This window comes from Sphaerodactylus townsendi, linkage group LG06 (genome assembly GCF_021028975.2).
Source record: "Sphaerodactylus townsendi isolate TG3544 linkage group LG06, MPM_Stown_v2.3, whole genome shotgun sequence".
Taxonomy (NCBI): Eukaryota; Metazoa; Chordata; class Lepidosauria; order Squamata; family Sphaerodactylidae; genus Sphaerodactylus; species Sphaerodactylus townsendi.
In genome coordinates, this window is record NC_059430.1 from 108617805 (window position 1) to 108640510 (window position 22706).

At 44.6% G+C, this 22706-nt stretch overlaps 1 protein-coding gene across 3 annotated transcripts in view; it reads right to left on the reverse strand.

Annotated features, from left to right (window-relative positions):
• Positions 1-473: 473 nt before the first annotated feature.
• Positions 474-22706, reverse strand: part of RPS6KA1 (ribosomal protein S6 kinase A1) — a 95115-nt gene continuing 72882 nt past the window's right edge. For all 3 annotated transcript variants that reach the window (XM_048501428.1, XM_048501430.1, XM_048501429.1), the window contains exons 11-23: positions 21561-21631; positions 20730-20818; positions 19890-19954; positions 18611-18713; positions 17905-18032; positions 14862-14987; positions 13907-13996; positions 13202-13360; positions 10505-10666; positions 7304-7380; positions 4563-4680; positions 3075-3212; positions 474-1503 (exon numbers count right to left, since the gene is read on the reverse strand). In XM_048501428.1, the coding sequence (XP_048357385.1) occupies positions 1381-1503; positions 3075-3212; positions 4563-4680; positions 7304-7380; positions 10505-10666; positions 13202-13360; positions 13907-13996; positions 14862-14987; positions 17905-18032; positions 18611-18713; positions 19890-19954; positions 20730-20818; positions 21561-21631 (1449 nt within the window). In that variant the 3' untranslated portion in view covers positions 474-1380. The remainder of the gene's footprint in view (positions 1504-3074; positions 3213-4562; positions 4681-7303; positions 7381-10504; positions 10667-13201; positions 13361-13906; positions 13997-14861; positions 14988-17904; positions 18033-18610; positions 18714-19889; positions 19955-20729; positions 20819-21560; positions 21632-22706) is intronic.

The following is a 22706-nucleotide window of genomic DNA, read 5'->3' on the forward strand; positions in this document are numbered from 1 at the left end:
ATCTTCATGTGTCCAGTGATAAATAGCCAGATAGGGATACCTAAGCTGTAGCCATCGAGAGGCCAGAACATGGTGGGAATTGAATGTTTTTGACTAAATACCAGACATTTTTCTGCCATTCCAGTGGTGAAACCAAAAGGTTGCTTAAAAAAAAGCACACAGTAAATATACCATTTTTGCCAGCAGGATGTCACATGATATGGCTGCTGTAATGCCTAGTTTAACCTGTGATAGGAAAGATTTGAGATACACTCAGCTTTGAACTGTAGCTTTGTGCAGGTGCTTAAAAAAGACTCAGATATATTCTCTTAACACATTACAATTACTGGTTGCTCAGAGAAAGTGTCTTCAGACTATGCAGAAGACCAACAAACCTGAAATACAAGAAATTACATTTCAGATTAAGTGCAGTGGAGAAGGAACCACACAGCACTACAAGCACAGTCAGGGCTAAAAGGCCAATCAGTAAAAACTTCAGCCGCATGGTATGTTTTATTTGATAGTTCAGACAGAAACCCTGAGTTAAGAGCCAAAGAATCAGTTAATTTTTTTTTAAAAAGCCAGGTTGTTGGGGGGTTTTTGCATCATGAAGTTCTGGATTTGTGTTATTTGACAGTTTTAAAAACTAAATGATTCCCCCCTCCCGCAACATACACATTTAGACAACATGATGTTTTCACTGTATGAAAATACATTTTCTTCCAAGCCCATTGTGTAGAGACTGCTTTAAAACATTGATTCAAAGATACTGGGCGGAGGGAGAAGAGGAGCAATCCCGAATCTGCAGGTCTGGGTTGGTGAGAGTGATGTTCAAAAGATGGTTGGTGAAACAAGTGAAGAAGATGACTGGACAGGGTCATTCAAGATACTGTCAGAAATGAGCCACAAAGTTTGGAGGAGAGTGAAATTTGAAGAACTTGTCACTACAAAAACCTATACATGATTGCGGGTGGGGGAGCCAGTACAAACAAAAGAAATCTTGAAAGCTTCAGTTGACCACATAAGGAGGGGGGGGGGGGCAAATTAGTTGCCTTTGCTGTACCAGATTTGGCTCTAAAGAGGAATCCACTTTTCTAAGGTCTGGCCTTTCGCAGGTCGGGGAAGATCTGCTGTATCAGTGTTGTTAAAAACACAGATGGTTGCGTATTCCGATTCTCATATACATATACACAAACTCTGAGTCTTCCCTGTACACTTAAGAGCGTAGTCCATGAGGAAAGCAACAGCTAGTCTGTCTGAAGGCACATAGCCTTGATGTGCATCTGAGATCATGCCTCAAAACAGGACTTCTCATGGAGGTTATGGTTTTGACTCCCCTGGGAAGCTTGTGCAAGGAAGTTTGTGCAGAGTTGAGCACGGGCAGGCAAAGGGCATCCCGCATTACAGTGTGGTAGATGGGAGCTTCTTCACCCTCCTCTGTGCTAGGAAGGATGACTCAATGGGCTTCAGCTGGGGGCCTGGCTTGGAGTTGTTCAACGCAGAATACGTGGCAACCATAGCACCCTAGGTTGGGGGGAGAGAAGAGACATAAGACATAGCTTCAGTCACTTTCATATACATAGCAAGATAACCCCGGCAAATACCCAGAAGCAATGAACACATGAAGCTGCCTGATACCAAGTCAGATCACTGGCTTACCAAGGTCACTCTTATCTATTCTGGTTGGCTAAAGTTCTGCAGGAAAGAGGACTTCCACAACACTGACTAACTAATCCTTTCAACCAGTGATACTGGTATTGAACCTGCGACCTTTTGCATGCAAAACAGATGCTTGGCCACCGAACCACAGCGATAAGTTGCTGCAGAACAATTGAAGTGTGGCAAGCGCCCCTTCACACTTCACTTTTTAAGGGTAACTCACGAATGTGACTAATGGGTGTTTTATGGACATTTGTATTCAAATAGGTATGCTCTCCAGGAAGCCAGAATTGACTGACCTCCTCTCAGTGAGGCAGTGGGGCCCCTGAACTGGGGTCCAATGGCAGCATCTTTTAAATCAGCTGTTTCCTTGCCTGAGAAAGAAGTGATTGAGTCCTATCATCTCTTCAACTTGAACTTGCCCCATTCCGTCTGCACTGCAGACCCTGTTCTATACTATTTAAGGCCACCCGGGTCCTACAATCCCCCATTTTTTTACTGCAGAAGTAGCCCTTCCTCCTGGCTTCAGCAGTTGAGAAGTTGGTAAGATCCAAACCCACAATTTGGGAGCTTTTAGTCTTGCTGTTGGGAGTGTTTTGAAAGACTGCCCAGGAACTTTAGGTAGTCCAGAATGCAGCAGCTAGCCAAAAGGTCTTTCAGTTGTACCTATTAGGGAACTGGACCGGTCTCAAATTGATATAGTAACTTTCAGAGGCATGAATGATCTGGGATCAAGTTACTTAAAAGAATGCAATACCTTGTACTCCCTCAACATGCCCTGAGATCAACAGGTCCTTCATGATTACGGGTGGTAATACCAGTGGGGTAGTGGTAGGAGTCTGTTGCAGCAAAATCAAACAGAAAGTCTGGTGGTGCCTTAAAGATGAGCAAAATTTGTTCCATCCAAGGCTTCCATGAGTTAGAACTCACTTCAACAGATGCATGATGTTTGGACTCACGAAAACGAATGATGGGATAAAGTTTCCCAGGCTTTAAGCTGATGCTGGACTCCTGTCGGATTATGAATAACAAAATCTCATGTGGACTTCATGGTGGCTCTCTCTACTCTTTTGTGATTCCCTGTCCAAGGAGTCACGCTTGATCCTTTCAGCGTTTTGAGACAGCTAGACGATATTCAAAACTATTGTTTGCTAGAGTTCTGGAGACAAACCTGAAAGGTTATGCTTTAAAAAATTTTTTTGCTACCAAAATATTATTTGACTCTCTTCTCTTCCTTTTATACAAAGGAGAGTAGGGCAGCTACATACATAAAAGAAATAATATCTTGCTATCCTGCAGTATGTTTTTGGGAAAGATTCTTGCTGAACAAGTCACACACTGAGCACTTAGGAGGAGGAGCTGATCTTTCAATAGCCAATATAGCAAATACTGAAGAATGGGGGTAGAACCTCCCTTTCCCACCCCAAAGTGTGCACCTTTACAAGTTGTACATCTTGGTGACTCAGCTGGCTCTGGGGCAACCTGTCCTTTTGGGTTATCCATGAGTGCTGGAGGACTTGTTTTGCAGTCAAGCGCTGATGAGGATCAACGTGGAGCATCTTGGATACCAAGTCCTGTAGTAAACCAGAGAACAGAACAGCCCTTTTCATATTGGTGGCCCCGGGTAATCTAAATCAAGCTGCTTGGCTCATTTGTTTGAGACCAGCTCCGATAGAACTCTGATTGCTGTCTGTAGTTGGAGGCCACCAGGTGTCTTTGGCAAAACTGTAGAATCTGAAATAATTGAACTGACCTTTTCTCCCCTCCAGAGATTAACTGCAACTTTCAAAAGGTACCTAAGACTTTGCCTGTGCTTAGGAAATATGTTTGTTCTTAATTCCCCCTTCCCCCCCTTCCAATTGATTTACAGTTTCTTTGTGCATCACCTCAAAAACCAAGTTATGGTAGAAAGCCCACAAAAATTATTAGTAATCTTCGGGAAAGACTCTTCCCTGTCTCCAAGATCGCACTCTGCCACAACAGAAAGTGAAGAGAGCCTTCCTGTGGCATGGCCTTTGCTATTCCCCTCCAAAAAGCCACCCAATATTTCAAAGAATAAGGCTGCTCCTTATTTCAAATGTTTATATGCCTGCCTTTTCCCTGAGCATCTCTGACTGGTTTCGTACACAGCCTGGTATGCAGTAAAAGATTTATATGAAGAAATCAGGAAGCTGTATCAATCTGCTAGAAGAACTATTATGCAAAATCAACCAGTTGTATTTTGAGCTAGCACTCTATAAAGCACACTCACTATTCACGAGAAAGGCATTTTCTTCTTCCCATCTCTTACTAAAAGGGTTTTTTTCTCCCCTATCAGAAGATTCATGACTTCACCTGCCATGGTGTGGACAATGGCTGGACTGCTCCTATTCTACACCAAATCAAAATCCAAGTTCTGTCCAGAACTATTACAAAAGTCTATAATCAGCCTAAAAGGCAGATCCATTTAGCCCAGCCTAGCTTGCATAAAATGTGTGAGGGGAAACAAAAGTGACAAGATGATCATGTGAAGAACTTGGATTTTGGAGGTGGGTAAAATGTGGAGAACAAGAGCCAGAGGGCTTATAGAGATGAAGAAGAGCAGCAGATGCCTTTCTGGGAACAGGCTCCACAGCCCTGCAAACAATAATCAGCCATATTTATATCCATAGGACTGTGAATGTAGGAACAATAGAAAAGCCAGCATCCACAAGAATCCAAGCTCAGTGCTACAGACTAAATGCTGCAAAAGAAATCTGCACAGAACTGAAGGATAGGAAGAGATCTATACACAAAGGCAGCAAACATGGGCAACTGCCCAGCAGTTAAGGCTCTTGCCTTTGGAAACCGAAGGATGTGCGAAGCTCTCCTTGCTAATTCCCATGGGCCAAAGTTGAAATAAGCGAATCAACTCTGAAGCCGAGCATTCTGTTACTAAACCTTACCTTTGCAGTGACAGATACAGTGTCCCAGTTTCCTCCTTTGAGGGAAAACTTTCCCCCACCTATCCGAGTGAGGATCTCTTCTGGAGTATCACTAGGCCCATTTGCAAAGGGAGTGTACCTGCAAGGAAGAAGAGGGGGAAAATCCTGCAAACGCTGTAATAAAAGTCAACCAGAGGGAAAGGGAGGAGGGAAAGCACAGGTAAGAGGGAGGCAGGAACCCATAGGGAAGGAACTGGGGGCACTTCCTTCTCCTCCTACCAGGGCTGAAGAGACCTATTGAACTCCTTACTTTTTCACACATTAAAAAACTGGGACTCTAAAGTAACACCCAGACTCTTTACTTGACAATTGATTATTCACAAAAATTATCCCCATGCAATAAGTCAGGCTGTCCTATTTAAGGTTGCCAGAACCAGTGGGAGAAGGTGGGGAGCAGCCAGGGAGTGGGGAGAATGATGTGCTGATGGTGCAACATCACTTCCAGCAAATACCAGGAAGTGCTGCTGATGGGATACTCTAGGATTCAGATACAACCACTCGTCCTACTACAGTAATCTTGATATAGTCTACTCTAATGGGCTTCTAGACTTAGAACCACCCACCTTAATCCCCCAAACACCACCCCAAGTTTCTGAGCATTTAACAGGATGCCACATGGCACCAGGGTCACATGACAGGAAGAAGAATAATCTGAGTTATGGCCTGGCTGGTATGAAAGTCAGGGCTGTGTGCTGCGAACTAAGATCTGGAAACATAAGTTGCACCTCAGGAGATGTAACCATGGTGAGCAAGTAAGCAATCACTAGCAGATTCGAAAGACCTTCTCCCACTCCCTACAAAAGCTTTCTCTCTCCACACTCAGGACAACATGCCCCCCGCCCCCCGCCCCCCCCCCAGTCGTTCAATGATTCTCATCTATAGCTGCAGCACAGAGTCCATCCATGTGAATGACCAGGTTCAGGGAATGAGGACTCCGTGCTGCAAGCAGAACACTGAAGGGGAGGCTGGGCCAGGCTGGGAGAGAAGAAATGAGATAAATGTTTTCCCATCATGTCTAACTTGACATGGTGGTGGGAGTCATGAATGTCACCCTCCCTTGCTCATAAGCAATAAAGAAAAGTGCCAATTCTGGGTCTTCTATCTCTTATTCAAAAGAAAAAAAAACCAGTCCATGGAACAGTCCAAGAAAAAAAACCCCAGTCCATGCTGGCCATGGGACATCCTAGAGACAAGCATATGTTCCCTTCTTCTATGGAAGGCGACATTAGGGCAGTCATGCATTTGCCCTGCAGGGCTTTGTTATTTCTTGAGAGCAAGTCTCAATATAGCTGGCCGAATTCCCAACAGTTTTCGCAAAATAATGGGAGATTTTGGCAGCAGTGCCTGCAGAGGATGTGATATCACTTACAGGTGATGCTCTGGGTTACCTCCCCTATGATCTTCCACAGACATTATAGGAAATTCCTAGAGCATCACTATGTGGAAGCCATTTTCTCACCCACCTTAATTCCTCTAGGGCAATGAGTTGAGGTAGGTTATTCCCCACCCTGGGCAGGTAAATGGAAGAGGCATAGTAGCCAGAGGCAGCCTGCCAGTGTATGATGTGCTTTTGCTTCAGAAGTCAGGCCAGCATCAGTAAGGGCCTGGAATGGAGACTGCTAGGCACCAGCTCTTCTGAGGAAGAGCAGGTATGTGCAATTAATAAACCTCAGAAGCACCAAAAAGAGGAAGAAAAGTTTGGATTTATACCCCACTTTTCTCTCCTGTAAGGAGCCTCAAGGCAGCTTGCAAACTCCTTCCCTTTCTATCCCCACAAAAGACACCCTGTGACGTAGGTGAGGCTGAGAGAGTCCTGAGAGAACTGTGTCTAGCCCAAGGTCACCCAGCAGTCTTCATGTGAAAGAGTGGGGAAACAAATCCAGTTCACCAGATAAGAGTCCACAGTTCATGTGGAGGAGTGGGGAATTAAACCCAGTTTTCCAGATTAGAGTCTGCCACTCTTGACCACTACACCACACTGGCTCTGAAGGCATGCCCTTGCCTTTTTCGGCTGGCCAGGAATTCCTGGGATACAATGTCTTTTCCCCACTCAAGCTTTTCTCTCCTACTGGGGGTGGGTGTGGGTGTCTCTTTTATTCACAAGGTTGCCAACCTCCAGGTGATAGCTGGAGATCTCCCGCTATTACAACTGATCAAAGTTCAGTTCACCTGGTGAAAATGACTGTTTTGGAAAGTGCACTCCATGACATTATACCCCATTCAAATCCTGCCCTTCCCCATATCTTCCACCCATAAAATCTCTAGGTGTTTTCCAACTTGGAGTTGGCAACCCTAATTAGTCAGTACTCATAGCTAGGCCAACCAAAAATTTGTGGCATCCAGCAAACCTTTGCTAAAGTGCCTTGAGAATCCACTGCTGCTCACCCCCTCAGTTCCCACTTCCTCCCAGCATCAGGAGGCCCCACATTCTTCCTTCAAATTTTGCCGTTCCCCAAGCAACAGCAGAACATGAGCCAACCTCCACCTGGAAGGCAGAAAGTCTCTTACGCTACATGTAGAAATATGCTGCCACCTAGTGGCAAGGCTAGTTATAAAACAGCCTCCCCCCACCCAAAACTGCTAGATTAAGCAACTACGGGTACCTGTGCTATATGGGTAGAAGGCTAGGTCAGTTCAGCAGGGAAACATTTACAGCCGATTAAAAATGGCTTTATGAGTCAAAAAAAGGATGCAGTTCTTACCCTGCCAGCATTGTGTAAAGGAGAATCCCTAAGCTCCAAATATCACAGGCCTCATCATAACCTTGACGTTTCAAAACCTACATTAAAGAAAGAAAGAAGGTGTGCATGGGGCATGCGTGTGTGTGAAAGAGACATCAGTACCATCACTGTGAAAAACAGGATAAGATTTAATGCAGGTGGGGAAAAGGTTTAGTGTGTAAGCTTCCTTGGCTCGTAAAAAGGCCAACACCAGCAACAAGCTTTTTTGCTTGCATGTCTCTCAGAGGATGCTTGCAAGATCAAATGGTAAAATCATGGCCTGGGAAGAAAATCTGTTTCATACTGCTCTACCTTTTTAAAATTTTGTGACATCAGCCCAATAAAGAATACTGATGAGCTCAAAAAACTGCACAGTGTTCTGTACCAATTTGGTCAGTCCTAATTAATTAATTAATTAATTAATTAGTTAGTTAGTTAGTTGGATTTATTATACCGCCCTATCCCCTAAGGGCTCTGGGCGGTGTACAGTTTAAACAAATAAATCCATATACCCCAATAAAATTATATTATGTTTCAGTTAAAACACATTAAAACATCTAGTACCTCCAACACACAAACTTAGTCAACAGTAGCAGCAATATCAGTAGCCCAGAACAGTTCTGTTAGAACAGTTCCGCAGGGCCTGCAAGATGGAGTTGTTTCATTGGGCTTTTGGTGAGGCTGGCCGGTGAGGTGCCATCCCTACATACTTTTACACCTGGAAATTACATTCGGATTCGACAGTTGAATCCAAATGTAATTCCAGGTGTAAAAGTATGTAGGGATGGCACCTCACCGGCTGGCCTCACCAAAAGCCCGACGGAACAACTCCGTCTTGCAGGCCCTGTGGAACTGTTCTAAGTTCCGTAGGGCCCTGATGGTCAGGGGGAGGTTGTTCCACCAGGTAGGGGCCAGGGCACTAAAGGCCCTGGCCTGGGTAGAGGCCAGCCGGATCATAGAGGTGCCCGGGACCACCAGCAGATTAGCCTCTGCTGAGCGCAGAGGTCGACTAGGGACATATGGGGGACAGACAGTCCCTAAGGTATGTAGGCCCCAGGCCGTGAAGAGCCTTAAAGGTTATAATCAACACCTTAAAGATGATCCGGAATTCTAGCGGGAGCCAACGCAGTTGGCGCAGTACAGGCGAGATATGGTCCCACGGGAGACTGCCTGTGAGGAGCTGGGCCGCCGCATTTTGAACCAACTTCAATTTTCGGATCATCCGCAAGGGAAGGCCCGCGTAGAGCGAGTTGCCATAGTCCAGCCTGGAGATGACCGTCCCATGGATCACTGTGGCCAGGTCAGACTGGGAAAGGTAGGGGGCCAGCCAACGCACTTGACGCAGATGATAGAACGCTGTTTGGGCCGTGCGGGTAACCTGAGACTCCATGGAAAGAACAGAGTCCAGGCAAACCTCCAGACTCCGAACGGAGGGGGCTAACGATAAAGGAATGACATGTGTTTTGTTTCAGCTGATTTTTTGCAATTTGCACCAAGACAAAACAGTTAGACTCACAAAAGTTTAATCCCACATAAGCTTCTGTCAGTCAGAGTTCTTTTCACAGACATATGAAGTGGACATCCACAGCAGAAATATTGTAACAAAAGCATTTCGGTTAACGGATGTACATGCCTTGATGATGTGTGTTCTGAGACCAACAAGATTTTCAGGTCATAAGTTTCAGAGAGTCAGTGCTAATTCGTCAGATACCTGACGCATCTGATGAAGTGAACTCTGATTCTTAAAAGCTTATTCCTTGAAAACTGGGTTGGTCTCTGTGGTGCTACAGGACTCAAATGACCTATTCTACTGTAGACCAAGATGGCTGCTTTCTGGAACTACTTTACAGAACAATTCACTTCATAGGTACATGTACGTATGGCTCCATCCAGTTTTGGCCTCAAATGCTTCCAGCTCTGACAGAGAACATATCTGGTCACCATAACTGCCTGCAGAGGCCACAAGTCCAGACAGTTCATGCTTGTCATAAAGCAACCAGCTGTATAAGTCACATAACTGTCCACAAGAAAATCTATTTAACAGAATCCTGTCATCGTAATCTGTATTAGATAGTCTCAGCATGACCTGAAATTTTTGGAAACCTAAAACAATTCAGCAGCACTGAAAGATCAACTCTAGTCAGTTTCCATGAATCAAAACATGAGGTCAACTGGTTTCCTAACCTTTCAGCAAATGACACAAAGTTTGGTGTAACTGATTGGCAAATATACTATTTCTTAGAGAAAGGGGAAGCAAGTTCCTGCAGAGGCAGGAATAAAGAAAGTAAAGCACTGCAAATGTTTGGAACACCCAGTTCATCGAGAACGTCTTTAACTTCTGAGCACTTCACTTCACACTGAAAACGGATTATTTGAATGTCATCCTCTCCCCGCCCTCCTGCAGTTGAAATGAGCAAGTAAAACTGTGTTCTTCTCAAATATAAGACCTGGAATCTCTACTTCCTTGTAGCTCAGGATCTTGTAAAGTCACCTGGAACTACTTTGTTTCAGAGCAGAGAATGAGATGGGTACAGTCCAGTAACGCCCAGAAGCAACTGAGGGCGCAGGCTTTACATTAGTCCTGGGCTGCTTTTCAAAAACAGAAAGAAGTGTAGTCCAATGGACAGCATTTAATTTGCCCCTGGGATCAATAATCCCATCTTATCTTCGAACCAAGTCACTCAAAACGGCACTTCCCAATTTGTAAAATTGAGAAGTTTTGGAACACCCAAAGTCTCCCTATCCTAAACCACATTTTGGATATAAAACAAATATCATAATCAACCTGAACTGAAATAGATGCAGATTTTAGGAGAATGCTACTGCAGCACAGAGTGAATCTGCCTAACCCAGAGGAACATCACCGTTGCTCCTCTGCCTTTGTCACCAGGAGATGCTTCAGTGTTTAGTTTAAAACTATTTTTAAGTACGAGCAAAATTTAAAAAGAATCCCACAAGTTTCAAGAAAGAAAGCGAGCCAAAGTGCATTTAGGAAAAACTTGGTGGGGAGAAGCCAGGTAAATCTAGCCCTGCATCACCGAAGCAGCCACAATGACAAGCTTTGCTGTAAAGGCACTTGACGGCATCCACACCTTTAAATGGACACAAGGAGTAAAAGTTCATGCTCTATGGAAATGCAGCAATGTGTACACAAGTGACTTTGTGGGCTCAACAGCCACCTACCTCTGGAGCTACAAAGTTGGCCGTGTAGCAGGGAGTCATGAGAAGCCCGTTGTCTGCCCTTAGCTGTTTGGCAAACCCAAAGTCACAAATGCGGATACATTCTGGGTTGCCCGACTCATCCACATAGAGGATGTTGCTGGGCTTCAAGTCTCTGTGGACGACCTGTGGAGGCAACAGGTCAAAATCATGTATCGTCATACCTACCTTGTAGCGTATATCAAACATTCAGCTACTTCTGCAGTACAGCACGAACTCATCAGTCTACAGCATAACTGCTCCTCACCAAAATGAATGCAGTGAACTAGCCACATATCAGCAACCATTTAATAAGTTCTAAGGAATCTAGATGCCCCAAGCTAGCCTGATCTTCAGAAGCTAAGCAGGGTTGGCCCTCTTTAGTACCTGGATGGGTGACCACCAAGGGTTGTTACTCTCAATGCTGTTACACAGAGGAAGTCAATGGAAAGTCACCTATGTTAGTCACTTGCCTTGAAAACCCTACTTATTTTGGTTATATACAGCCTCATAGATCATGAAAGTTAACGAAACTATAAACAGGTATAACAATCTTAAAGCAAATAAAACATAAGCATCTATGCTAGTGTATTTGTACACACACACATATATACAGGACACTCTGTGTTATACAGTAATATAACTGCAAGAGAACAGCTTCTCAAATTTGTATTAAGTGTCACAAAAGGTCTTACCGGTCTCACAGATTTAAACTGGAAGAAAATGCCTGTTAATGCCTTGTCAAGTGCAATTGTTAGCAATTTCTAACTTGTTAACTGTTTACAGCATAAAAAAATAAGTTGCACGTGCTTTTTGTTAGTGCCATTTACAATTGATTTGTATTGGGCGTCTGTTCAACTGGTGCTGCACTTGATGTAAATTTGAATTTGTGTATTTATAATGCTATATGCTGCATATTTGTGAATACAGATGTTTTCTGATGCTTAATACAAATTTGAGAAACTGTTCTCTTGCGATCATATTATTGTATAAAACAGAGCATCCTATGTATGAGAGTGTGTGTATACATATATATGTGTCTGTGTGTCTGTACACACAGACACACTAATTTAAGCTTAGATGTTTATTGCTTTAAAGTTGTTATATCTATTTATAGTTTCATTAACTTTGATTACCTATGAGGTTGTATATGACCAAAATAATCACAAACCATTTGATGTTAAGTTGTTTATTGCACTTATAGGGAACAGAATGATTGTGTGCACAGACTTTTTAATATGTTGCATCTCTGAACAACAGAAGACAGATATTTATATTGTTATTATCGCCAACCCATGCATGGTTTATGTTGTTGTGGTATAACCAGAAAGCTGGGCATCCACAAATTGCGCATGACTCCATGAAAAGTGATGAAAGGGGTTATGAACTTGGGGTTATCCTTGGAGGACACATTTTACAAGCACATCGGCTGCTTCTGAAGCAGGGATCTCTTCCATGTGCTTTAGGAATAGAAGCTATAGCCTGGCCAACTTTTCTGTGGTTTCCCTGATATTTTAGATATATCAGTACAAGTTAAGATAACGTAAACAAATGTAATTTGAACATAGCCGTAGAAATTGCTTTTTGTATAAAAATCCTTCATAGGACCAACTGACATAATGGGACATTATGTAGAACGGATGGTGTAGTTAAATGTACACAATAGGTCAGTGATGGCGAACCTATGGCACGGGTGCCAGAGGTGGCACTCGGAGCCCTCTCTGTGGGCACGTGCACACACATCCAGGCTGGCCTGGGCCACTGAGCACAACGTGTGCGCACCGCGGTGAGCAGGGAGGACTCGGATGGCGGGCCTGGTGCCTGTGCTCCAGGTGGCTGCTGCCTGAGGGGAGGGGGCACAGAGGAGGCAGAAATGCTACAGAGAGGCACAGAGCGGTGCGTGTGGAACTTGCTGGAGACTAAAGCAGGCTGACCCCTGTACGAGTGGGTAGGGTGGAGGAAGAGGGAGCCAACCGTTTTTTTTTCTAAACTAAAACCTCAGCATTCAGGTTAAATTGCGGGTTGGCACTTTGCGATAAATAAGTGGGTTTTGGGTTGCAATTTGGGCACTCAGTCTCAAAAAGGTTCACCATCACTGCAATAGGTTAACAAATTGAAGTTATGGACTTTCCCAAAAGGGGAAAGCATTTTGACAAAGGTATATAGCTGAAATTGAGATTCTTTTTATTTTTGGTTATGTATTGTAATTTTTAATTTTTTTGTTGGAAATAAACTTCTTTTTAAACATTAAAAAAAGAGCCACATTTTCACAGCAGTGTTTTCATCCTCCACCACCACATGACTGGAAATCGGCGTGGCCTACTTTAATTGATCAGTATGTTTCTCTCCCCAGGTAATTAGTCTGGTGGCTTCATAAAAACCAAAAAGGACCAAGATACCAGCATGGAACAGTTTTTACAGGAAAGAGGAGTCACACAGGACCACCTGAAGTCTGAACTGAATATCCAAACCATCTGGGTTGGATCCCAACGACAACTGACATGACTTTCCCCTTTTTGCTGCAGCCTCCCCACTTCCAAGAAGTCCGAAAGCGGAGTGGGAATTGGCACCCCCTCCCAGTGGAAGTCATTACCTGGGCTCTCTCTAACTTTTCTCACCTTTTAACTGGAATGAAAAGGAGAACTTGCAGGTCTGACATGCTTCTTTTCGTCCTATACTCACCCCTTGGGAGTGCAGATACTCCACAGTCTTGCAAATTGTGTGCAGGACAGAGCTGGCCTCCCTCTCCGAGAAATATTTCTGCTTGAGGATCCTGTCCAGCAGCTCCCCTCCTCTCATGAGCTCGGTCACCAGGTAGACATGCTTGCCGTCATCGTACACCTGCCAAAGGGGTTGCAAACTTTTAAAGAAACTCTTTATACTGAAATGACTTACAAGCCGCTTAGACACTGCTCTTGCATATGTTCTACTAAAGGGCAAATGGCTATTCCATGCATTGACAGAACTGCTACACACAGACAGGAACCCAACCCAACTGGGAAGTCCCTTTCTCCACTGGCACTCAGTGGGACCAAGATACAGGGCAAGGGGTGGAGGGCTGAATCATTCTAGGGTGGCTGCTGAGTGCCTCTCCCGCCTCCTGCATTGCCCCATTGCAAGTTGCACAGTTTCACAGCTGCATCAAAAGTATAAAACTGGACCTCAAGTGGACAGGACTACATGCAAGAAATCAATAGCAGGGAAGCTGATCTGCCTTTGGTACTGTGAAGAAGAGAGGGGCCACCCTTTAACTGGTCAACACATTAATATTCAGTAAACTGCAGATGGAATTCTACCCCACCAGCAAACAGTGTTCTAGAAAGGCCCAGCCCATCACCAGAGTATGCATTGAGGGGGTCTATTAATCCTTGTAACTACTACACTCACATCCTTCAAAGTGATGATGTTTGGATGCTGTCCGTACCGTAGGAGTATCTCAATTTCTTCGGAAGGGTCTCGCTTACTCTTGTCAATGACCTGCAAGTAGGAGATTGCTTACTATAAAGAACCTTAATAAAGAAAACTCCAAGGGAACAGAAAAAAATCTAACAAAATCTACTCCTGCACCAGTATCTGCAAATCAGAGCTCACTTCCTCAGATGCAATGGAGCGAATGTCCATGAGACTGGTAAATTGATACCAAAGGCTGTAAACAAATGCAGGGGCAGATGTGGAGAAGAGGTTACATTTACATAGCCCTGGAGTGTTTAAAACACTTCTCATACACTCAATTTCAAATCATCCCACAAGATAGGCTACTATTATCCTCATACAGCAGATGGAAACTGAGGCAGAGGAGGAGAAGAGGAGGAGTTTGGATTTATATCCCCCCTTTCTCTCCTGTAAAGAGACTCAAAGGGGCTTACAATCTCCGTTCTCTCCCCCCCATCCCCACAACAAACATCCTGTGAGGTGGGTGGGGCTGAGAGCACTCCAAAGCACTGTGACTAGCCCAAGGTCACCCAGCTGGCATGTGTTGGAGTACATAAGCTAATCTGGTTTACCAGATAAGCCTCCACAGCTCAAGTGGCAGAGCGGGGAATCAAACCCGGTTCTCCAGATTAGAGTGCACCAGCTCTTAACTACTACACATGCTGGCTTCCAAATCCACCCAATGATGGAAGAGATTTGACTGGTGCTCCGGCTTCTATGTTGCATCAAGTCTAAGGTCCTGCAGGGTAAAAGGAATGGTGGCAGAGTTGGCGGAACTCCAAGCAAGATCTTAGCCAACTGACACCAAGCCCTGAACACTAAATGCTAACCTTCCTCCACCTCAGCGGATGCTATTTTGAAATCATGAAATGTTTCAAGAATGGATATGAAAAAAATAAAGGGCACTGACCTTCACAGCATATTCTGTGTCCGTTGCCTTGTGAATGCAGCGTTGGCACACAGAGTAAGAGCCCACGCCGATTGCCTCCTTCACCACATAGCCATCGCTGAACTGGAGATTCTTGCCGTGCAGTTGCTACAATTCAGGATAACGCAAAGAGAAAAGGCCAAGAAGCATTTGCCACACTGCCCCCTTAACATTTTCCAGCAGATTTAAAATACACAAGCCACCACAGGAACGTTACTCATTCAAGATCATGCCATTGTGTGGCATATACAAGAGTTTTTTTAAAGGTAAGACGATAAGAAGCATTTATTGTCATCATGCATGCACAACGAAATTTACAAGCATTCCCCGATGCACGCTATTTCAGACCTCACATCCTATCCTCACATTCCCCTTCCTCCAACCATCACTACACAGCCCCAACCACATCAACACAAAATCATGGAGTTCAGCATAGCCACAGCTCTAGAATAGAAGCTATTTCTAAGCCTATTTGGCCTTGTTTTTATAATCCTATATTGCCTGCCAGATGGTAACATTTCAAAAAGAAAGTATGCCGGCTCATGAGACGGGTCCTTCAGAATATTCTGAACTCTCTTTAGGCAGCGGGAATGATAAAGTTCTCCCAAAGAGGGGAGAGGGCAGCCAAAAATCCTCTGGTCAGTAGTGACTGCCCTTTGGAGCGCCTTCCTATTTGCCACTGTGCAAACTGGCGAACCATGCAGAGATGCAGAATGTTAAGACACTCTCTATAGCTGTGGTGCCGAACCTTTGACACTTCAGATGTTATGGACTACAATTCCCATCAGCCCCAGCATGGCCAATTGGCCATGCTAGCAGGGGCTGATGGGAATTGTAGTCCATAACATCTGGAGTGCCAAAGGTTCAGCACTACTGCTCTATAGCACAGCGGTAGAAGGTCACCAGCAGTTTTTCGTGCAATTGTTGTTTTCTTTAAAGTCTCAGATAAAGTAGACACACAGACAGACCTGCAATCTGCATCTAACCTCCTGTCAAAAACACTCCAATGAGTTCAGCTCTCAAGCAAGTTTCAGACAGCTGGAGGATCCCTGGACTCATATGAGCCCCCATTAAAGTAAAACACAGCATTCAAAATACAGATTCTAATTTTCCAGTTCACAGGCAGGGGAACCTGATCACAGCAGCAGTATCAGTGCCTTCAAAAAGGCTCTTGGTCCCTAAGCTTTTGCACCGACATACTTCGAGAGTGAAAAGATAAAACTGCAAGAAAATGGTCAGAATCTCCATAAGTAAGGGGCCACAGCTATGTGGTAGAGGATCTACTTTGCAACCACAGATCCCAGGTTCAATCCCTGGCATCTCCAGTTAAAAGGAAATGGTGGTAGGTGATATGAATGACCGCTACCCAACACTATAGACCAGTGGTGGCGAACCTATGGCACGCGTGCCAGAGGTGGCACTCAGAGCCCTTTCTGTGGGCACGCGCACACAGAGTTCATCATGTAGGGGGAGCGGAAAATCACCCCCCCACACACACATCTAGGCTGGCCTTGCTTCTGAGTAAACCCTCCCAGGGTCGTGATTCACCCATTCGAAGTGTTGCACGGTTGCTTCACCACACTTACTCCCGAGTAATGCGTGCCTTGGAGCAAACTTTTTTTTAAAAAACTAAAACTTCAGTATTCCGGTTAAATTGCCATGTTGGCACTTTGCGATAATTAAGTGGGTTTTGGCTTGCAATTTGGGCACTCGGTGTCGAAAAGGTTTGCCATCACTGCTATAGACAGTCTCTGCCAGTCTGACTGGGCAATACTGACCTCGATGGATCCATGGCCAGATTCAGTAGGAAGCAGCTTCATGTGACAACTTTGCAGAATGTGAATATTGACTTCAGCAAAATGCAGGCAGATTTGCAAGAATGTCCACAGGGTCAGTTTCTGTGGCTTTCTTTCTACATTTTTACAGTTCTGGGCTACCCTTCCCCAAGTTCAACTATGTTGTTCACAGGAGTGGGTATAATCAATGGCAGTACTAACGCCAGATGGCTAGACTCATACAAAACTTGTGTGTGGGTATGTGTTTGTGCATGCTGCCAAATCACAGCTGACCTATGGCAACCCCATAGGATTTTCAACTGCTGCTGCCTGCCTCCGTGTGGGCCGAGAGAGTTCTGGGAGAACTCTGACTGGCCCAAGGTTACCCAACAGGCTTCATGCCAAGAAGTAGGGAACTGAACCTGGTTCTCCAGGTCAGAGTCTGCCGCTGTTAATCACTACACCATGCTAGCTCTTATCAAAATCTTAAAAGAAAATCCTGGCTCTCCATGCACAGGAGGAAATTCCATTTCAAGACAGCAGAAGAGTACTAAATAGCACCCTCCAACAACCACTATAAAATGCAGAAAATCAACGGCCAGCACTTCTTTTGCAGTATACAGAGTCCCAAGGGAAGTTTGCAAGACCAAGGAGCTTGTTGTGACAGCTGCTTTTTGAGGAACATGGGCCTGTTTCATTAAATAGTATATAACCCACTTTACATATTTGACAATGTTGAAGGGAATCTACTCTGCATCCCACAAATGTGAAAAACCTGCTTCTATCTATGAACCTTCTAACCCAATATGCTTGTATCACAAGACTTCATTTTCCCTACGAATTACAGGCAGGGGGTACCTAGAAGATAGAAAAAATGGACTCAAGGGATAAAACCTTACTTTTAATGTTGTACAGAATACTTACTAGTTCATCACTCTGTTCAGCACACCTGCTTTGGGAATTTGCAAAGAGAGGGTTGGATCCTGACAATCATTTCCTCTGAGCGAGGTGGCAATTCTTGCCACTTCCTCCTTCCCACAGAAGACTTCTGCTTTGCCCCAGTGCTGTTCCTGTGGAAATCCTCAGGAGCAGCATTCTGGGAAGATCAGCGGGACTGGGAGAAAGGGACATTACCTTCTGCTAATGTAAGGCACTTTTTATTAGCAGAGATTACCATGGGGATCTAACCATACAGCTGTGGAGCCGGCACAACAGCTCTGGTGTCTATTTCAAATGCATCCCTTTCTTACCTGCACCACGGAATGTAGAGGCACCGGTGGGGATTTGACCTTTTCATCCTCTATCAACCCAGAAGCCACAAAACTGAATCCGCGAAAGAGCAGATGGGCCCCCGCACTAGGTGGGATCCCAGGAGAATCTGGAATGGGGAGAAAAAGAACATCCATCAGAACAAAATGACCAATTCTCTTCCCAAATGCAGTTCTAGAAGACAGAAAAAAAATTGGACAACAGGGATCATTGCTCTCAGATGGCATCTGGGACTGGTAATGTTTGAAGAAGAATAAAAGATTTGGGGTCCCACACATGGTACTGCTTTCACTGGGCAGTTCCATTTCAAACTGCAAGCTGGGAGCTGAACAAACAAATGCTCCTCCCATTATCCAGAACTCCTGACATATTAATTTTGTGAGAAGGCTGTGTCAGAACTCTTCTCCATTACAGGAAATTCTAATACAGGAGAGCAGATGGAGAAGTTTCCAGTTTGGCAACTGGGCATTAAGTGTAATGGAGAACTGAGCCACCAAACCGAAAACCAACCACAATTTCCATTCTCCAGAGCAAGGATATCACACCCAGAGTCCTATGACAAAGGAAAGGGCTGACTTTGGGTTTAGACGAATTGGGTGCCCAGACTTTGGGGTTCAGCTTGTCTCTTATGACTGAAATTGCCTTTAAAGACAATTTGCAGAGGCTCAAAAAAACCCTCAAACCAACCTTTAGGTGTGCGAGATGTGAACTCTTTGTCAAAATAAAAGGTGTCATCTGGTTGGCCCACCGCAGGCTTGAAAGGTGGTTTGATTTCCCGCCTATACAGCTTCTGCAGAGAAAAGGAGGGACAGCAGATGTATCCATTTTAATCAACGAGGAAATCCAAAGTGGATATTATACCATTGTTTTGCTATAGCAATCACTGGCAAGTGGAATTTCCGAGTGTGGACAAGCTTGCCCACTTGCAGATGATCATTATAGTGCAGATAGCACAGTACTTAACTATGTCTGGATGCAGCCCAAAAATGTGGAAAAGCCTGCCCAAGGAAATCTCCTGGTTATCCACAAACCATGCAAAAATGAATGATTCAAGATGGCTTTTTTGTGCAGGTTAAGTGTTGCATTACGTACAATGGTTTTACAAACTAGCTGGGATTGTGATCTATATTGCGGAGTATAGCCTATGGTAAGCAGCGTCTTATTATGTATTTCTGTACTGATTAATGTGTCATGTGATTACTTATGCTATGTTTCAGTTACTTCTGGTGGTTCCAGACTTCCAAAAACTTAATCATTGGTTACTAAATGTCCCATTTTGTTGACTATACTGGTTTACTATGTGTAATCTGCCTGGAGTCTCTGAGAGAAAGGCAGGAGATAAACATTTATTTATTTACATGGGTGCTGAAATCCTTACCAGATGTATTTGATTGGGACTGCCTTATTTCCTTTTTATATTAGGTCAGCTTTGTCAGAAGGGTCACAGTTGAGATTTTTAAAAAAATATCAATCCATTATTGAGGTGGATTCCTTGGGGCAACAGTGCACATCTTTGCTACAGTCTCAGTTGTAACCGGCTCTACGTCATTAGATCCAATATGATCCTTCAAAACTCCTAAGAGAAGAAACCTAGGTTCCCTTTGTAACTCAAATCTGTTATGCCATTGATAACTGTGCTTATTAGCGAAAGGGTCCAGTTAACAAGCATCGTATAAAAACAGACATTACATGGCCACATTCGTAGCTCAACTGTCTGCATTACCCAAGTCATGCGTCTTGACGGAGCTATGCCTTCAAGGTATTGTAAAGGCCCTAATCACCTCGGCTGAAGTTTGGATGAGCTTTTGCATATAAACATAAATTGAATTCTTATCAATGTTTCCCCGAATTGCTGGTTATTTGATATGGAAACTGAGGCTATGCCTATCCTATGGCCAGCCTCTGACGTTAATGTTCAGATCTTCCAGGGCTAAATGGCTAAGCAAACTCAAAGGCCGATACTCACATTCCAGTCAATGGTGGAATAAAATGGGTGACGCTTGATCTCTTCCACGCCATCAGGACCCGAGCCTGCAAATATAAGCATGCAATTCTAGAACAGATATAAATACACAATAGGTTGCTCAGGGCTGCATCTTCTGTACAGAGACACACAAATGAAACACAGCAAATTCTGGAAGTGCTGAATTCAGCATGTGGAAAATCCTAGCTCTCATTTTAAAAAGCAGATGCATGAAAAGACTTCTAGTCTTTATGGATCATGGCACGGGTCTGCTGCATCTCATTTCTGCCAGCCAGATGTTTCTGGGAAGCTTCACAAGCGGGGCATGAAGGCAACAGGCCACCATCAGCAGCCAGTACTCAAAGGCTCTTTAAGGATGGCAGCATGGGTCTGCCGCCTCTGAACGTCAAAGTTCCATTAGATCGCTGTCAAGTTCACTAGACAAAGCCTGTCAAATGTGGATATGTAAATAGATTTAATTTGCATATACTTTTTGCCTGCTGTTACTTTAAAAGGGCGGGGTGGGGAGGCTGGGACATTCTCTGCCACTGAGCCAAGTCCAGACACCAGCCAACCCCAAATCTACTTGGCTTCAGCGAAGCAGCTGCACAACATCTCTTCAGATTGTGCTCAGGGACCTTTAACTACATGCTGAAGCCTGAACTGCTGGTGTTCTTGTGCACGCCCCCCTCCCACCCCAATTTCCTGGGTGTTGCCAGCATTAAATATCACTTCCGTCAGAGCTCCATCACACAGGGAAGCCTTGCAGAAAACCTCCAACTCCACAGCTGCGACAGTATCAGTGATGCGATGCCTGGATGCAAAGACTCAAGGGCATCGTACCTAACCTGTTGGCTGGGTTCCTCTTGAAAAGTGCTCGCAGGAGGCTCTGCGCTTCAGAACTCAGAAACTGGGGCATGCCCAGCTTTGCTCTAGAAGGGAAAAAAAAGTTGTGAGGGAGGAAGATACAAGCAAGGCAGCATACTATTTCCACCTTCCTCGCACCCAGCCTTGTCACAGTGAACTGCCAAAGAAAGTATGCCATGTGGCGCTTAAACAGCACAAAACTAGGCCTGTTATATCCGCAAAGGACTTAGAACTGCAGGCTGGCACCAGCTGATCTATGCTGTTAACAGTAGTGCTTTTTCTTGGCGTATGGTAGAGGCCCTCTGCTTGCTGACTGGATGCTGAACTCTTTGGCAGCCATGCCCCAGAAGGCCTGGGGCCTGATCCCACAACACTGCTGTGATCAACTTTCTACAGGGTCAGAACCCCCCCCCCCCTTCCCGTCTCCAGAAGAACAAAGCAGTTTATCATTCAATTCAAAAATGGGTAGATTCAGGACAACACCCCCTTCCCCCCTCCCCCAACATGGTCATGCTACCCGTGTCCCCCCAACTGCCTACCCTGGTTGAATAAGAACATAGGGAAACCACGTATGAGGTTTGGATGAAGTTTTGTCTCTTCACCTCCCATGTCCTTGTTCAAAGGGGGGGGGGGGCTCGCTTGCAAACCTAGCAGCTAATCAGCAACTAACAAGGTATCCTGAGCAGAGTTGGACCCTTTTAGCCCCATCAACTACACTGACTTAGAAGGGTGTAAGTCTGGTTAGGATGGCATTGTGAAACAAGGGACACACTCCAAGTTGCTTCGTTGCTGGGCAGGGGTTCTTACTTGAGAATGAGCGTCATCGTTTCCTTACGGTCCTTCCCTTGGAACGGCAGCGACCCCGTCAACATCTCAAACTGGGAACAGCAAACAAGACGTCAAGGGCCTATTTCTAGGACAGTAGCAGCAGAATGTATTTCATTTACTCTCCTCCTTCCTTGCTGAGACTCAAGGCAGATAACAGAATATTTTTTAAAAGTTATGAACAAGTGTATGGTATGCACAACACTGTTCTAAAATTGAATTACAGAGAACAATGCAATATTCTATTCTGGTTAAGTGGCAATTAGCTTCATAGAGGAAAATAAATTTACTCAATTGTGCTGTCAACCACCTTGAGGTTTCTGTTGGGTCAAAAGACAGTATGTAATAGCCCGAAGGCCCTGATCTGGCTGGCCCAGGCTAACCTCATCTCATCAGATCTCAAAAGCTAAGCAGGGTTGATTCTGGTTAGTACTTGGATGGGAGACCACCAAGGAATACCAGGATTACCATGAAGAAGGAGGCAATGGCAAACTACCTCAGTTAGGCTCTTGCCTTGAAAACCCAACTGGGTTGTTGTAGGTCAGCTGAAACTTGACGGCACTTTACACAAACACTCAGCCTCCAAGTTTTAACACAATACTAAATAAAACTGACTGGCCACGTCACAAGCCTGGCGAAACCTTTGGTCAAGCTGTGTGAAAAGTTTGATCAAGAAAATATCTGTAAGTAGTCAGAAACAGATGCTGAAAAGTTATACAGCAAAATGCATAGTTCCAGGGGAATCATAAAGAGGAACACGCACAGAAGTTGCTTGCTGTACTGCTGTGTTCTAGAGAGTAATCTTGCTGAAATAAAGAAGTGCCATTTTGCTAACCTCTCCAAAACCGTGATATTCGAAGAGTCCCCCCAAAATCCTCCAAAGGGACTCTAGCAGGATTTAGCCAAAAAGGGACAGTATCTGTTGTTTGTACCAGGGTATAAAAAGGAAAAATAACTGTTTTTAGCTCTCACTGATGCTCTTTGAGTGACAGCGCTCCGCTCCTAATGGCCATTCCCGTCAATAAAGATTTTCTCTCTTCAGATTCTGAGGCCACATTATTCCACTCTGTTTTTTTTCCTACCACCACAATTATCAGCCAGCAAAGCCAAGCTGCAAATCACAATTTG